At 36.5% G+C, this 18,108-nt stretch overlaps 2 protein-coding genes across 2 annotated transcripts; both read right to left on the bottom strand.

The window, feature by feature from the left end:
• Positions 1–5,714: 5,714 nt before the first annotated feature.
• On the bottom strand, positions 5,715–10,950 carry LOC107105106 (tetraspanin-3-like). Its single transcript, XM_015405220.1, has 7 exons — positions 10,762–10,950; positions 8,922–9,113; positions 8,667–8,741; positions 8,126–8,227; positions 7,872–8,018; positions 7,712–7,795; positions 5,715–6,320 (listed from the first exon to the last, which is right to left on the bottom strand). Exons 1-7 carry the CDS (start codon positions 10,837–10,839, stop codon positions 6,228–6,230), a joined length of 771 nt encoding a protein of 256 aa, XP_015260706.1. The 5' UTR covers positions 10,840–10,950; the 3' UTR covers positions 5,715–6,227.
• Positions 10,951–11,727: 777 nt separating this feature from the next.
• Positions 11,728–14,618, bottom strand: LOC107105109 (cholesterol 25-hydroxylase-like protein 1, member 2). Its single transcript, XM_015405222.1, has one exon. The coding sequence runs from the start codon at positions 13,779–13,781 to the stop codon at positions 12,792–12,794; it is 990 nt and encodes a 329-aa protein (XP_015260708.1). The 5' UTR covers positions 13,782–14,618; the 3' UTR covers positions 11,728–12,791.
• Between the last annotated feature and the right edge of the window lie 3,490 nt (positions 14,619–18,108).

Genomic DNA, 18,108 nt, shown 5'->3' with positions numbered 1-18,108 from the left:
TCCTTTTAGAGGTAGTAGGTTTGCTGGATCAACACCACAATCACTGCGGAGGTTAGGAAAGGAGCTCTGGACTTGTGTGATGAATCGGGGAAGCCTTCAGCCTAATATGTAGGCATGTGGTTACACACATGAATGACACTGGTCATATTGGGAATAGAGCCTTCCAGAAAAGAACAATGAAAATCAAAAGTTACACAAAAGTAGCAAACAGGTGAAGCTCTCTGATAGAATCCCATAAAATATGAATTCGCATACATTTCCACGTGTCACACAGTACGCAACAATAATGTATTTTTGTTCAACTCCAGACGGGCTTTGTCTACATGTCCTTTCACGCAAACGATCGTTGGGCAAAGTTATAGCTTCTCGCAGCAGTTAGGGATGCCAGGAGTGAATTCTTTCAAAGGAAACTATTCGCTCAAATTAAATCCTCATTACTCCTTTAATTTGCTTTGTTTTGCTACAAATGGCAGAAATGTAGTTATGATACAGGAAGCTCTAAACCTTTAAATTACCAGCTTTTATTTGTTTGGCTTATTAGAAAATGTATAAACAAATACATACTTTCATGCAGGACATTTTTTTATGATCTTTAGTAAAGACAGAAATATGCTGTGGCATATTAATTAATGTATTAATAACATTTTACAAAATAAGAAACCTTATCTGACAAGAGTGACAGAAAAATCATTATTTATAGAACTCCAAATTATAACACATTTAAAAGAGATAGAGACAGGTGGTACATGAGGATATTAAAGACAGTGAGCAGGATGGGGGCTAAAACACAACTATATGGGTGTCCTGTACCTAAAAACTGTTTCCTGGATTTAAACCATATTAAAAACAACTGCCATGGATGTCATTTAACACATTTTTTCATCCATTTAGAAACATTTCTTAACAAATGTCATATTTATATAAATTTATTTCTATCTCACACACAATCCCAAGTCATTTCCTCCTATTTCTGTAGCTGTGCACATGCAGTTTTTAAAAAGTCATCTTTTAAAATTCCAGGATTTTCCGACCCCCTGCAACTGAGGCTGAGGAGCTAAAATCTTCCAATAACTGTACAGCTTTTCATTGGATGTGGTGGATGGCTTTGGGACCATGGAGGTTCAGTGTGAGGTTAATTCTGCTTGCTCTTTATGTATTCATGGCCTTGCTATCTAAAGATCTATGATTCTGTTAAAACAATGCTATTAATTTCACAAAAGTTTAAAGGGAGTTTAAAGATAAATTTATAATATATCATAAATTTTCTTAATCCAATTGGAAGAAGTTGGTCCTGAATTATTTTAGCTCCATATTTGAGTTTTTTTTGTCTTCCCATGTCCTCCAGATTCTAAGCTTCTCTGGGTTTAGATTGTCTACTTGAACCAGGAACCACATAGGAGTGGTCCAATTGGTAAGAAAAAAAAAAAATTAACTGCTCTCCATTTTCATTTTCATTTTCCCTTTTTATTTTTCATTTCACTTTGCAAAATGAATAAACACAAAATAGCTACACTTCTAGATCAACAGGGATTGACTTATTGCTTGATAACTCCAGAACGTCTTATATTACTCTGAGACACTGATAAATAAAAAAAAATAAAAAAATAAAAAAATAGTAATGCGTGCATAGCAGGACACTACAGAACAATACAAGGTCATCAGAAAATATAACTACACTCGAATGCAGCCACTTCCTGCTCTGTAAAGCGCCACTAACCATACTTTGTGACACGCACACGGACGCCCACATCAATACAGCCGCGACACAAAAGCCAAAGCTGCATGTTCAGCTGTCATACATTTGCTCATTTCCTTTACATACTTTGTGACACGCACACGGACGCCCACATCAATACAGCCGGGACAAAAAAGCCAAAGCTGCATGTTCAACTGTCATACATTTGCTCATTTCCTTTACATGGCTACATGCTGTCTGTACAGTGTATTTGTGTGTATGTAAAAAATAAAAATCTTTTTAAGAATTATACCCTACCAAGGCTGATAATCACAAGAAACAGATGATTCGATTTATACATTTATTGTAATTTTGTATACACAGGGTGTATACAACACTTTGTTTTGTATAGTTCTCATGACATTTCCATTTACAAACCCAAACCAGAAAAGTTGGCACGTTATGTAAATCGAAAATAAAAACAGAATACAATGACTTGCAAATCTTTTTCAATGCAAAGACAATATATTTAATGTTTGAACTGAGAACCTTCATTTTGTTTTGCAAATAACCATTAACTCAGAATTTAATGGCAGCAACACATTGCAAAAAAGTTGGCACAGGGGCATTTTTACCGCTGTGTTACATCGCCTTTCCTTTAAACAACACTCATTAAATGTTTGGGAACTGAGGAGACCAATTTTTGAAGCTTTTCAGGTGGAATTCTTCCCCATTCTTGCTTGATGTACAGCTTAAGTTGTTCAACAGTCCGGGGTCTCCGTTGTTGTATTTTACGTTTCATAACATTTTCAATGGGGGACAGGTCTGGACGGCAGGCAGGCCAGTGAAGTACCCGCACTCTTTTGCTACGAAGCCACGCTGTTGTAACACGTGCAGAACATGGCTTGGCATTGTCTTGCTGAAATAAGCAGGGGCGTCCATGAAAAAGATGTCTCTTGGATGTACCTTTCAGCATTAATGGTGCCTTCAAAGATGTGTAAGTTACCCATGCCTTGGGCACTAATGCACCCTCATACAGTCACAGATGCTGGCTTTTGAACTTTGTGCCTATAACAGTTCGGATGGGTCTTGTCCTCTTTGGTCTGGAGGACACGACGTCCACAGTTTCCAAAAACCATTTGAAATGTGGACCACAGAACACTTTTCCACTTTGCATCAGTGCATCTTAGATGAGCTCGGAAAGCCGGCTGCGTTTCTGGATCTTGTTGATAAATGGCTTTTGCTTTGCATAGTAGAGCTTTAACTTGCACTTACAGATGTAGCGACAAACTGTAGTTACTGACAGTACGGTAGTTTTCTGAAGTATTCCTGAGCCCATGTGGTGATATCCTTTACACACTGATGTCGGTTGTTGATGCAGTACCGCCTGAGGGATCGAAGGTCACGGGCATTCAATGTTGGTTTTCGGCCTTGCCCCTTATGTGTAGTAATTTCTCCAGATTCTCTGAACCTTTTGATGATATTAAGGACCACAGATGGTGAAATTCCTAAATTCCTTGCATTAGCCTGTGAGAAATGTTGTTCTTGAACTGTTCGACAATTTTCTCCCACGCATGGGTTCACAAAGTGGGGACCCTCGCCCCATCCTTGTTTGTGAATGACTGAGCATTTCAAGGAAGCTGCTTTTATACCCAATCATGGCACCCACCTGTTCCCAATTAGCATGTTCACCTGTGGGATATTCCAAATAAGTGTTTGATGAGCATTCCTCAAATTTCTGTCTTCTTTGTCACTTGTGCCAGCTTTTTGGAAACATGTAGCAGGCATCAAATTCCAAATGAGCTAATATTTGCAAAACATAACAAAGTTTACCGGTTCGAACGTTAAGCATGTAGTCTTTGCAGTGTATTCAGTTGAATATAGGTTGAAAATGATTTGCAAGTCATTGTATTCTGTTTTTATTTACAATTAACACAAAGTGCCAACTTTTCTGGTTTTGGGTTTTGTACTTAAAGTGCAACAGTTATCAAATGTAAACATTGTGGGAGAAAACAACATGGTGCAAAAAAAAATGCATTGATATGGTCAGTTTGATGCAGAGTCTGACATGATTCAGAGTTTTTATTCATGAATCATCATAAACTGTAATTAGGAATTGCAGTAATTTTCCCGATAAAAGCCTGAATTACTCTCCAGAGACATATTAGCAGTCAGTTTTCCCTGTTCATAGGTCACTGGCTTGTTAAGTTTTAAAGTATCATTAAAACCCAAGAGTTTTGAAAAATCTGCACAAGATGGTGGAAAAGAGGCCCAGAAGGTAGGAAACTGTCAAGATTAGTATGCTGGAAGATTATTCCTGTATTTTGGTTGAAATGTATCGTCAGGGATTTCACTCAGATGATGGAAGCAGCTGGTGCAAGTAATTTATCTGACTGAGTGAAGCTCTGAACAGTAAGGAAGGATCCAAAGCTTAGAAACACTGTCAGCGGTCACATTTGCTTTAAACTGGGCAGAACATGATGCTGTAGTCAAATCCAGAGGACCAGGACCACAGAGCTGCCAAACAAAATACTGAGCTGAATGCAAATTAGTGGAAATCCAACCATGTGGAAGTGGACTTTGGCCATTTCCATAAAAAATTGCTGATTTCTGTCATGCATAGTCTTTAATTACCACACACAGTTATGCAACCACATGAGCAAACAACTAAAACTCTTACTTTCACTGCGATAATCAATTAAAAAATTATGATTGATTGGTGTCAGCTACCCTTTACTTTACCAATTAAATATAAAGGAAGTAGCAACTGAACTTCCCCACATTCACTTTTTCCATTTGGTTATATTTTTGGTCATGTGTGAAACACCACAATATGTGGTATATTTTTCCTACAGTTAAAATTAGGATTACATTTATTTCAAAACTGGTAAAACTAAGATAATCAAATCTGGGGTATCCAAAGTGGGGGTTGGGTACCTCTGGAGGGTTTCAAAAGGATTTTCCAGAGCAAAGTGATGTGAGTTAGATGCATGGAGGGCAGTAAATCCTTTTTTTGCCGGGACTGCAGGTGCAATCGCGATGAATATGGTAGCCAGGGGGGGTCATTTTAGCAGCATTTGACATAAATGCAGGAGAATCAAACTCACACCGTGTGGAGAGCGCGCTCTTGTGGGTGTTTCAGGTTTGCACAAGCAGCCACCAAGAAAAATAACAAAACTGCAATAAAACACTGGATTAATGGCAGGGTTTAATTGAGGCACAACACCAACATTTAGATTTTAACATTAAAAGTCTGATTTCAGGTTGATGACTAAATCTTTCCATTAAATAAACATTTTAAAGTATTAAATAAATTAATTTTGTTTAAAAAAAATTTTAATTATGTAAAGATAATCGTTATTTTACCTTATATTTTATGGAGTAAATTATGAGTATATTTAGAGGGCCAGCACACTGGTACTGTTAATTTAGAGGCAACAGAGTGGAACATTTATGAGGCCCTGCTTCACCTTATATTCTGAAGAACCTTTAGAGTTTGAAGAGGCTGCCATGTCTTTTTACGTGACTTTATGTTAAACTCAGCACCTTATGGTAAATTCTTTAGAGTTTGAGAAACCAACAGATTAGGAAAGCACCAACATCTGGACAGAAAAAAATCTAAATGAGGGAAAAAAATCAGTCTACAGACTGGGGTTTGCAAGTTATATTCATGCGTGCATGGGTTCTCTTCGGGTACCCCTGCTTCCACCTACAGTCCAAAAACATGACTGATACATTGATTGGTGACTCTAGTTTTCCTTTAGGTGTTTGTTTGCATTATGGCATGTATATGTGTTATCCTGCGAAGGACTGGCGACCTGTCCATGGTCAACTCTGCCTGTCTGACCCTGATGGACCATTAGCAGTGGACAGATGGTTCAGATGTTTGAATAAACCAGAAACAGATGTAATCCACTTCAAACTTTTAACACATTTTATTTACATTCTAAGTCTCATCATTGCTACATTTGAACAATCCATTTCGTAGTTGAGAAGTCCAGACAAAAAAAAAAAAAAAACATTTAGCAGAGGAAAACAAATCTATTAAGTTCAAAAACAATTCATACCTCACTAAATATTTATTCCTAAAATAAAGCTCACACACCTAAAGCCAGTTTGCAAACAAAACCATGCATGTTGAATTAGGAGGTGTTCATTCACTTCTCATTGTGGTGAAAGGTAAAACAGCAGCTGTCATACCTGAAAAGTAGTAATAAAGTAGAAATGTCCCCATTTCATTCAAGTATTTGACAAATTAATGAAGAAAATAATATTAAAATAAAGCACAGTCCATAGTCGTTTTGTCAACATAAGGCGATTATCTTGTCCATATTTAACTCCTTTTAAAATCTAGTTTGGGTGGGAATAAGTACAAACATCACGCTCACCTCAAAGTAAAGTATTTTGCTTAATTCTCAGAGCCCCTCACGGACTCAGAAAAAAAAAAAACTTTTGAAAAAGGGAAGTTAAATATATATTTACTGCATATAGTGTACAAAGATAGGCCTGATTTTATCCTCTCACCAATGACTTAAAAAACTGTTTCACATTTCTATGCTTGGGTACCCCCAGTAATAAGAAGCTCATAGGCAGGATCTCTGCTTCTGCGGCACAGCACAACACAGGCACACAGCATCCCCAACATCTGGAAAAAACAACAAACAAACCATTTAATTTTTAAACATTCATTACTAAAAAAACAAAAACAAAAAAAAAAACACAGACTCCACCTTCTGGATTCCTCAGCTCCTATGTTCAATTTATAAAACCAAATACTTAGACTAGGATTTTGTGGCTAACCTTGCTCTGCAAGCTAGATTCTCACGAGATCTAAGTTTTCAGTCTCACATCTTGAAAGACTCCCGCTAATACGTCCGTCTCGTAACAACCAGCGAGTCAGACCAATGACATGCCAGCAGTGTTTTTTGGGGCGGGACATGTAGAAATGACAACAGTCAGACGGGTTTTGCATTACAAACATGGCTACGCTGGAGGACTCACCTGTCAATACCGCAATTGACTTCCTTGAATTGAATTTCTTGTTTAAAAACAGGAGCAAGAAGAAGCGCTTTGTGCATTTGTAGATGGGAAAGATGTCTGTGCTTTTCTTCTGACAGGGTTTGCAAAAAAAGTTTTATTTATCAGCTTATTCTGCTAGTTCTGAAAACATTCCTGAAGGTGAAACATCCCGACTGGCTACGATTGGCTGAGAGTGTATTATGGAGGAGGGGTACTAGCTGGCACATCACCCAATCAGCTTCAAGTATTGTAACACACATCCCTCCTTTTCACGGCAGCCATCCCAGATTGATAACCTAGAACTCAACTCAGTTCTACGCATATCAATCTGGCTACTGCTTGCTTATTTTGTGGCAGCTATTTCTATAATGGGAGGACTTCAAATCTGGAAGTTAAAAAAAAAGCCTAAAAAGAACAGAAAAAATTAAGGGAAGTAAGATGCAAGAAAGGAAGGGCAGAAATGATAAAAGGAAGGAAACAAGAAGGAATGGAGGTAGATGGAAAGAATGGAAGGGCATAAAGGCAGGAGGAAAACCAAGAAGAGAGGTATTAAAATCTATTTGCATCTAGCAGTTTGCTCAGGATTAACTTGCTCGGTAGATCTGGGCATTTTGGGAAATAATGTCAGACTAAAAAAAACCTTTATTCATTTCATAAGCTGCAAAGATTTATTCATCAAGGCCTCAGGAAACTAGTTTTGCACCAATACCAATCCAGCACTAAAATGGTGGTATCAGTATCGACGAGTACCGACAAATAGGGCACCGACACCATTTTGAAAGCCAAAAGTTTATTTAACTATTGCCACCCATTCCAGTTAGGCAATATTTTTTGTTTTTTTTTAATCAAATTGCAAAATATCCTATTTTGTTTGCATGGCAAACAGACTTTGTGGGATGCTCTCATTTATTTTTTCCATCTTCTTTAAACCATAATTACACAAATGTAACGTAGGTTTACGGTAAATCTTGGGTGATATGGCTGACACACACACACAAAAAAAAAAGAGTGGTTTACCTGGATGGCAGCAAATGTCAGAGCAGTGCAGATGACATACATCATAATCTCCTGTAACTTCTTTACAACCAGAGCTTCACAACCCTACAAACACAAATTATGTTCATACGTACTAAAGAATAAGTCAGCATTCATAAAGGATATAAGAAAGCATGCTTACTTCTTGGTAGAGATCTTCAGGATGGGTCATAGACCCGGTGCAGCCTGCGGTTTTGCAGCAACTGATGGGGACGCTATCATTTTTTGTTTCTTTATACCAGTGCGTTTCTCGCCAGTCTGAGGAATTGTGGATGCCACAGCACTGAAGCTAAAAAGGTGAACAACCAAGTCAGTGATCATGGTTGGAAATGAATGGACAGCTGAAACAACACAAAGACATTCATGTTGGATGTAAATGAAGGATTTTGTCCTCACCTGTCTCTGAATGTAGTCAATGGCACGGCTCTGGGCGTTGCTGTTCGTGCCATTGTATTCGTCATAAACTTTCATGATAGAACTGTTGACTTCATCTTCGACCTGGAAACATTTCAGGAGAGTAAACACTGCAGCTCCACCTTATACGTAGACAATATTTAGCACCATGACAGCAAAGACAGGCTGATTGAACAAGGTGGAGGACTGTTCGGGGCCAAGTACACACAGACATTTTCCCGCTTTTGTTCACGTGAAAACGCCAAGACACAATTGAGTCAGGAGCTTGCCTGACCGGTACATTTTGTGACGTCAAAACACACAGATGACAACCTACTAACTGCAGTTAACTTAACTGCTAGTCAAATTAACCATTACAGTTGGAGAAAATAAAAATCTGCAACTTGTGATGTGTGTTTTAAATCCAGGAGTCAGGAGGACTTTAAGTAAAATTCCAATAATAACCTTAACATGTCAGAAGGATCTAAAAGTAATGACAATGGTTAACAGTTTCAAACCAACCAAGTACATTTGGGTTTCTTACCTTGGCCCTGTAAACATATCCTAAAACAACCACTGCCACTTCTGTCATGAAAACCAGCAGCAGAATGACGACAAACTGTGGATTGGATTTCAAGATTATAGATACGTTAGATAGCAGAGACGTTTGGCTATTCAAGTTACCGTTTCCAAATGTATTATTCACTTCTTGTGGTTTTAAAGTCAAATAAACAGAATTAAAAATCTACAATTCCTTTAAGTGAAGTGAGTATGTTCACTGAGGCTCTGGTTCACTCACCGCTGTAAGACCACATCGGCTCTCTCTCACTGTGGCGCAGCATCCGATAAGGCCAATAAGGAAAAGCAGGGCGCCAACTGCAATGATGATCACTGCAGGAATCAGAGTGTAAACATCCTCAAAGAAGTGGTCGTAGTCGTCGTAAGTGATGAAGACATAGGCTCCAACATAGCAAAGGATGCCTGCAGCGGCCTGTCGGTAACAAGAGAATGTACATTAAATAGATTACTGTCAAAACTACATTTCCACTCCTATGCTTCACGGCCTGCCTCCTTTGTGTATCAAATCTGTGCAGTTTCTCTTTCATTGTTATTGCGGCACATCAGGACTTATAAAGGTGTTCCTCAAAAAGGGAAAACTTGTCTTCTAGAGGGTCACTACCTGTATCAGCTAATATTTATTTTAGTTTGAATAAGCTCTTAAATTAGCTTTATAAGAATCTTCCATAACACTCATAGAAAGTAAGAGCCTTACAAAGCTCCTAAAATGTCGGCTGGTTAAACGAAGCAAGAGTTCCTCCTGGATTTTATCAAAGTATATTAAAAGGTATATTAAAAATATACCAAACACAAAATATTACTATATAGGTAATGCATAAGAATGTGTGACATGCGCTATTGTAACGTTTCAGTCCACGCACGTTAGTGTTTTATTCATTCTTGCTGCACTCGTGACCAAGATGCTCAAGGTCACAGAGTGAAAAAGGGAGGGGTTATGATGAAGCAGCTTTCTAACAATCAATACAGAGATTCTAATAATTCAGCTGATATAAAATGGCACATTTCAGGATATGAATTGCTGCAAAAAGAAACAGGTCCACCAATTAATTTACCAGAGATCAGACACTTTTTTGTTATTTAGAGGATTTTTAGTTTGTATCCATCTCAATATTTCATACATGTTGACATGAGACTGTAATATGTGCTGTTAGATTTAAAAACATAACTGAATTCAATTATTTTACACCATCTAGCAGTAAGGTGGCATTATTTGCTTGTGTTGTTATTGAGATAGATAGATAGATAGATAGATAGATAGATAGATAGATAGATAGATAGATAGATAGATAGATAGATAGATAGATAGATAGATAGAGTGAGGGTCAGGTTCTGATGGGATAAAATTATAGATTTACAGCGAAAAAACAAAACAAAAACCGGTTAAATCTTTGCATACTGTTATCTCTTGCTTCATCATCCAGATGTCATTTACCAAATATTTCTATTGAATTAGAATGATCAGAACTAATGCAAACACTGTATGCCAGGATAAAAACATATAAATAATATGCATTTTGAATTGACTTCGTTTTTTCATTTGCACATTATTATGCAGGGATGCAATAACTTCAAAATTCAATTTACCATTTACAATGAATGATTTACATCACAGACTAAATTAATTATCAAAAGAAAACACCTGCTGCACTTCACAGATATAGTCTTTGGTTTCGAGCTTTTAACATAACTCTCCGTGAGAGTTGGCCATTTTTAAAACACTCTTAAATTAGTTTTGCCACATCATCCTCTGATCAGCTGTATTATTGACACTTCCAGGAGGAACTAAACTCTCACTTCAAATGCAAACAAAGCTAAAACTTTTCTAGTAAAGCCATCAACTATAAGCACAAATTACACAACATAATAATATGTATCTCTTTAGGTGAATTATTTTCTTAAGGCCGGTAATACGTTAAAGTTTTGCAAAAAAAAAAATATATATATATATTTATCGCACATTAAAGCAAGTTTAGCAGCTGACTGCAGTGAGCTAGCTAAGGGGGATGGTGCTCCACTGCGTGACGCACGAATTAAAACAATCGTAAAATCTGCAAACCTACCCAAAATATGAGGTTTAAAAAAACCAGGACGGTCTTTGAAGACATAATTCCACACTTTCCCATCGTTAGCGCGGACATGCAACGCTGCTCCTGGGGAAAAACAAAGAAGTTTTCTACTCGGACATGTCGCAGCTGTTACTGTTGCAGCTGCAGCTAACCCTATTAGTCATAGCAGCTAACCCTATTAGCCATAGCAGCTAACCCTATTAGCCAGAACCCAACGCTATGCCACACACGCAGCGGGGCGTACACATCAAGAATAAAAGTAACAGTAACCACATTAATAAATTACTAATTCAACACTAAATATCTCACATGAAAAGATTACAGAGATTATAGAGAAATATTTTCAAGAAAATGTTTATTCAATGCATATCTCTGCTAAATAATTTTATTTCGCTTTAAAAATTGAGCACTTTGCTGACATCTAGTGGTCAACTGAATTCTTTACAGTTACTTCCTTTTTTCCCCCAGTGCATTAAACATGACCGTGAATGCAACATACGACATGCGCAGATTATTGATAAGTGCAAAAAAGTTTTGAATGTTATGAGGTGTTTAGTTGGTCATGAGTGGGGAGCAGACAGAAACGCTTTAAAAGCTATATATACAGGATTAATAAGATCAGCAATAGACTTTGATAGTTTGGTTTATGGTTCAGCAGCTATTTCATCACTTAAAAAGTTATAGTATATAGTATATACAGACACAAGCTCTAAGATTAATTACAGGAGCATTTTAAACAACATCTATTATAGCATTGCAAGTTGAAACTGGAGAAATGTCACTGGAAATCAGGAGAACACAACTGTTGCTAAATATCTGGGTTAGTTTACAGGGTCATGGTCAAGATCATCCTACAAAAGAAAACATATATGCTGTTATTAAAATGATTTTTTAATTAAAACATTAATAGATATTCCACTACATTAATAAAACTATAATATATATATTAAAAATCTTGCTTATTTTGTCATTAATTTCTGTATCTACTTTAAGTGTTACTTCTTTTTGTAAAACTCTCTAACCTATATTGGTTTTTGTTATGCTTTCTATTAGCCATGTATTCATACAGGCTCTTATTATTTTAGGTTCCCAAATTCAAATGATGGGGTTGGAGTTTTCCCTGTGAGGCAGACCATAATAGCCCTTAGAGCATGGATTTTCAATCAAAATTTAACATTACATTAGCTGTTTCATATAGACACAACAGTGTACATGGATATATTAACAATTACCTTACATAAACACCTTAGACATAACCTCATAACATTAACTTTACATAAACATAAAAACCTCACTGGTACGGCTTACTTAGATGCATATACATGTTATATAGATTGCATATCTACCCTATCTACACACATAAACATAACTATAGAAACCTTTATTTGGGACTTTCTGTCTTGCTTCAGCTCCTTCAGCCATTTAGTCAGTTTGTCTACATCCATTCTACTTCAGGTGCTTTTTATAATTCCCTGATAAACTCACCTGGATCCAAAGTCATTCTTCACTTTTCCAACACTACCTAAGCTTTCTGATGTTCATTGCTCTCTGCTGGCTCCTCCCATTTCTATCTGCTGCCTGCTTGTTTGCTCCATTAAACCTCAAGTTGTCTTGCCTCTTTCTCTGCCCATGTTTCAAGGACCAGTTCTCCTTTTACACTTGTTTTCCTTTGGATTAAAACAAAACAACAAAAAACAGCAAGGTGTTCCATTTTTCTGTCTTAATTTTGGTCATTCTCCAACCCCATGAAATTACATTGAGTCTAAATAAGTGTCAAAAAGTGTGAGACTAATGATTCATTTGAGCCACACATGCTGGGTGACATGCATTTATTGGAGTTTCTTACATCAGTATATCATTTGCAAATAGAAACACATTCAAAAAAAGGACTAAATGTATTTTTATTAAAGCATTTTAATAACGTCTTGCTTATGTTAGAACTACATGCATCTGTGTTTTAATGAGATGTTATACACAGCCACACAAGAGTACATGCTTATTATCAAACCACTTTTAAATGCATTCTATCTCACAGCATTACAGAAGCTGAAATCAGCATGTGTGCCAAATATTTTGTCCCAGTGACTAAAATGAGGTGCAAAATTGGTACTGGGTTTCTGATGGTGCACATCGTGCTTGCTGGGTCCTCCATAGATGCCAAATGGTATCAGACGGGACGTGGACCAGGGGAAATCATAGCCACAGTGATCCTCCACCGACACATACACATGCAGTACCATGAAAGACCACGTTGTGAGTAGATGAGATTTCAGGATCACTGGGTTTAAAGTGGTCCAAAACCCCACTGTGATAAGCTCCCAGCCACTCAGACACTGAGTGGCAAGAGCAAAGGGAGAGGAATACCTGTGATGGATGGCATGGATCGTGACATACAGCCATCGGATCCTGTGATGAAGCAGGTGCCAAATAAAGTACTGGAAGTCAAAGAGAAGAAGGTTGCCTATCACTCCGACAATCAGCTCTAGCAGGGCAGGAGCCTGGTCTGGGAGATCCGCGGGTGGTCGCCATAGCCACTGTGCCACTGATGCAGGGAGCAAAAGAAACACATGGTTATACAAGGTGACACCAGCACAGTGCAGCAATTGAGAGGCTGTTGGCCGCTGGCTCGGCTGCAGCTTGAATCGTTGAACCCATGGCCATCTATCCCCCACGATGTCACAAACAAGAAAAGGGAGGCAGAAGACGAAATACGAAGAGACAGTCAGCACAATGGGGAAGAGCGGAGATCTCACATAGTCCCTGTAGTCTAGCCTCAGGTTGTCCCATAAAGGCTGCAGAAGAGAGTTTTGACCAAAATAATTTGTCCAGATATCCACAATGTTATCTGCAAAAGCCATCCTGAAGCACAAATCAGAGGTAATTTTTTTTGTTTTTCTGATGCGGCAGTCAGACACAGCAGGTTTGCTGAACACTTCAGCCCACGAGTGTCTGCCTGTGCTCCGCTCACAGTGTGGGTGGCAATGAGTATCAAATGGTTCTGACAAATTATTCATGCACCCTGGTTCACTGATAACTTAAAGAGCACTCTTCACACGAGGAAGTGATCATGATGAAGAATTGCTTCAAAATAATAAAACGAGTTCTGAACATCTTCAGCAAATCTCTTTGGAAAAAAGCAAGACAGAAAGAAGGGGTAACTTTATAGGAGAGGGTGTATGTTATTATTAAGAATAAAGAAAGTGTCAACATATAAATATTGAATAAAGCAAATACTCAAGCTGTGAAATACAATGTTATTCATTCACTATGATGTTTGGATCTTGAGCAGCTAGTTTAAATTAACAGTGCTTTTCTCTTTTCATATTTTACTTCTAGCTTTTAGAACAGCTTCCAGGCTTTATTGTTTTTCATTAGATGTTCACTAATTTCCTAAGCATCAATTGCAACCCCAGAGGAAGAGAGGATTAACAGCAGTTTTAACTGTTCCAGAGATTGAAGTCTATATGACATTATTTGATTTGACCAGATTAAGCTTAAATCAAATAAAAACAAAAGTAATAATAATTAACAGAATTGTTCAATGTTATTCTTTCTTTTCCTCAAAGCAATCGATAAACCGTCAGGTTCTTGCCTGATCTCTTGCAAACGAGTTAGGAAGTCAGATATGTGAATGAAATGTCTTAAACTTTCCAAACATCTTACAGACAGCTTGAGTGAGAGATTGTCACACGCTTGAGGAGGCTTCATGGATTTTAAGTACGCTGAATGACTGAGCTCATCTGAACAACGACAGGGAGGGAGAGCCTTTTCATCTTGAAGCAAAGAGACCCAGAGGTTGCTCAGAAATTCCTACTATACTGTTACAGAAGTAAACAAGGAGACCCAAATCTGCGTGGCAGCTCAGGTACACTGCATGCAGGAGATCTGTAGCTAAACATCTGCAGTTAATGGTTCACATCCCACTCTGACATTAAAACTATCTGTTGTTTTAGTCTAGATTGTCCTTCTTGACAACAACGCTTATGGTGAATGCACTACCTGACATTTTTTTGTCACAGTTTAGATTTGGGTTTCCTTTGAATCACAAATTCTATTAGATGATGCAAAATTGGGTTAATTGGTCCTTTTTCTTTGTTACACATTTTCTAACTTCCCTCCATTAAAGACATTTCATCCCAGCGCTGCGTGTCCCGAGCCCATAAATGACCCCCCCCCCACCCATGGACTGTATTGTATTTTATTATTATATTTGTTATATTTTATCATTATATATATATATATATATATAAATTGTTAGAACTGTAAATTTACAGTCATGTTTACTATTTTTCAAGGCTTCACTTTTAAAAGATGAAATTGTCCAAACGAAATTTCTTTTTGTTTTACACTTGTGTAAACAAAATGACAAATAAAATCTGTCTAAAGTCTAACCTACTGTTAAAGAAGCATTATACATTAAGAAAATATTGGTTATAATTTTGTTATAATCAGTAACTTAGTTTATTAAACGCCTTTTTTTCTTTTTTGAACACATTTGTTGGACTTCACAGACTACTACTTGGCACATTTAAATAAATGTGGATCAGAGTATCTATAGACCTTCCAATGCTAGTTCAGTACCTTCTGTTTCTCTAGAGTTTAGCTATGACAAGCACTGCTGTTTTAGTGAAATTAAAACAGATATATTTGTAATTCTTAGTTAACAAAAGGGTTTGTTATTAGATATTTTTTTCTAAATAATTATCAAACATAAGTTTTCAACCCAGAAATGGTTAAAAATATTCAAAATGTGCATCTTTTTAAGACAGTTTCATCCCTGAAACTGAATGTTTCTGTTACAAAGAGCATATTTTTAAATCTATTTTAGTTGGCTAGGTAAAGACATAACCCCTAAGGGTCAAAAAATAAAAAATAAAAAAGTAGATCTCTTTTTTAATGATTGTTTTATTATTGCACATAATGGCTCCAATCAAATTGAACCTCTTAAGGTTATGTATGTATAAAGAGGTGAATATAGATAAATATAATATATAAATAAATGAAGTTAGAAATATATAAATTTTCTTACTTCATATTGCTCACTTTTAAACTGATATGATTTTTCCATTACTGTCCTTTGACCAAACCATTTATTTGAATCTTAGCTTAGACTCTAATTGATAACAAAGCTTAACCCCACATATTCAGACATTAAAAACCTTTCCTGTTTGTTCTCGCTGCTTCCACTTTCAAATAACCATAGTCCCTCAGATTATTGCTGCCCTCTCTGGTGCAAAACAGTCTCTGGATATTAGTGGGGAAAAAAATTTTGTTGGCTTTATATTCTCTTTCCAGATGGATGTTTAAGGTCTTATAACAAAGCAGCAGCCCCAGTTAAAGTTACATAATATTGTTTAACAAGCTGAAAATCTGAAAATCTTTAAGGATTAGCGGCAGGCCACTATGTGATTATGTTTACAGCAGCTTACCAGAAGAAGGATTTCTCTCCTTGGTTTTAGCAGTATCAATCAGCTCTCATAATACAAGGCTGAAAAAAAGAACATACAGAACATAATGGTTTGGTTAACACTTACATCACATGTTAAATCTTAGTGAGTGTGCACAACTGCTTTCTTCGTGAAATTCTCTTTTAATCTGTTAGATTTAATAAGCTGTAAATGTCTATATTGGTGTAGTTTATAAATAAAAGCATGGAGGGGAATCAAACAGAATTACTCTCTTTCCCTGCAGTATGCTATGATCCACTGCCATTTTATTATTGTATTTTTAAGGCAGGGAGCTGCAGAATTGGTAATCTGCATCTGATTTAAAGGAGTCCAGGAAACTTAGTGTGTGATATTGTTTTGCTGTGGATTAACATGCAAATGAACTGATATTTTTAAACAAAATTAATCAGAATTGGATGAAGTTCCCTCGTCCTCGTGATCAGAGGTGTCAAGTTACAAAGTACAAATACTTTGTTACCTTACTTAAGTAGAAATTTTGGCTATCTGTACTTTACTGGAATAATTTTTTAAACAACATTTTACTTTACATTTTACTTACAACTTTTTACTTACATTCAGGATGTACTAAAGGCTCCCACTGTTGATCCAAATGGATCAGACAGAGACTAAGAGTCTGACATGCATTTAATTGTCATGCATGGTGCGCAAACAACAATAATTTACCCTAAAAAAAAAACATAAGAGAAAAATTCACCAGCATGGAAAAAGACCAGAACTCCTCAAATAAGCATTCCAGACAGATGTGTCTGAATTTTAAGTAGTTGAACAACTTAATTGAGGGCATCTTTGGCATAAAAACAATACATAAAATATAGAGAAAAAAAACTTTCTGTGAAACATGGAGATGGAAGTATTTTAGTTTTTTTATTGTTAAAACAAACTTTAATCTATTCAATTGCTGCTTTATGCGCTGGATGATCAAGAGTTTATCCATCCATCCATCCATCCATCCATCCATCCATCCATCCATCCATCCATCCATCCATCCATGGAAAAGGCCACTGCAAATATCACTGAAACAAATTATCTCCATTAGAAAACATGGTAGCCACAGTGTTATGCTGTGGGAATGTTTTTCTTGTACTAGAATATGGAAGATTTCTATAGGTCATAACAGGATAGATGGGTTAAATACAGAAATACAGAGATATCCTTGTAGAAAACAGATTGGAGCCTGCAAGAAACTTGAATATGGTTTATGTCCATTTTAGGAGAAGTGCAATCATTGCAAGTATACTGCATTTGTCCCTGCAAACCAGCTTTTTGCAAACTGGTAACAAAATGTATTTATGAATGAAAATCTTTAGAGGTTTTTTTTATAAATAAGCTGGATTACAGGAGAAGATGTTATTTCTACACAGAACTAGAATGTTTCTCAAGGGACATCAAAACAAAAAACCTGTTTTTCAGGAGGATGAAAGGCAACATTTTTTTCTTTACCATTTGCTTTTGTTCAGGAAGTATTTATATGAGAACAAAAGTATATTCAGGCTTAGACATAATATATATATATATATATATATATATATATATATATATATATATATATATATATATATATATATATATATATCTCAATGGAATCAGGAGATGATGTTCATCAGTGATAATGATACCATTTAGTGAAGAAGATATTAAATCTATTACTAAACAAAAGCTTAAGGAAAGATGGAAAAAGCAGTGGGAAGAGGATAGAACTGGAAGGTGGCTTTACAGTATTCAAAGAAAAGTTGGTACAATGAGGAGAAGAGGAAGAAATAGAAAAGAGGAAACCATTATATCCAGATTATGTTTTGATCATACAAGGTTAAATAGTACGTTATTGTGATTTTTAACCTTGTATGAAAAAAACAAAATCTGGATATAATGGTTT

The sequence above is a fragment of the Cyprinodon variegatus genome, unplaced genomic scaffold, assembly GCF_000732505.1.
Source record: "Cyprinodon variegatus isolate N-32 unplaced genomic scaffold, C_variegatus-1.0 Scaffold2066, whole genome shotgun sequence".
NCBI classification, from domain to species: domain Eukaryota; kingdom Metazoa; phylum Chordata; class Actinopteri; order Cyprinodontiformes; family Cyprinodontidae; genus Cyprinodon; species Cyprinodon variegatus.
The sequence above is the reverse complement of the archived record's forward strand: the minus strand, read 5'-3'. Positions and strand labels throughout refer to the sequence as shown.

Excerpts from the sequence above, each read along its gene's own strand:
- LOC107105106 (XM_015405220.1), bottom strand. The coding sequence starts at position 10,839 with ATGTCCGCGCTAACGATGGGAAAGTGTGGAATTATGTCTTCAAAGACC. Across the intron at positions 8,742-8,921 it reads GCCGATGTGGTCTTACAGCG|TTTGTCGTCATTCTGCTGCT; the intron begins GTGAGTGAACCA and ends TCCAATCCACAG. Across the intron at positions 6,321-7,711 it reads TGACATTTGCTGCCATCCAG|ATGTTGGGGATGCTGTGTGC; the intron begins GTAAACCACTCT and ends TGTTTTTTCCAG.
- LOC107105109 (XM_015405222.1), bottom strand. The coding sequence starts at position 13,781 with ATGAATAATTTGTCAGAACCATTTGATACTCATTGCCACCCACACTGT.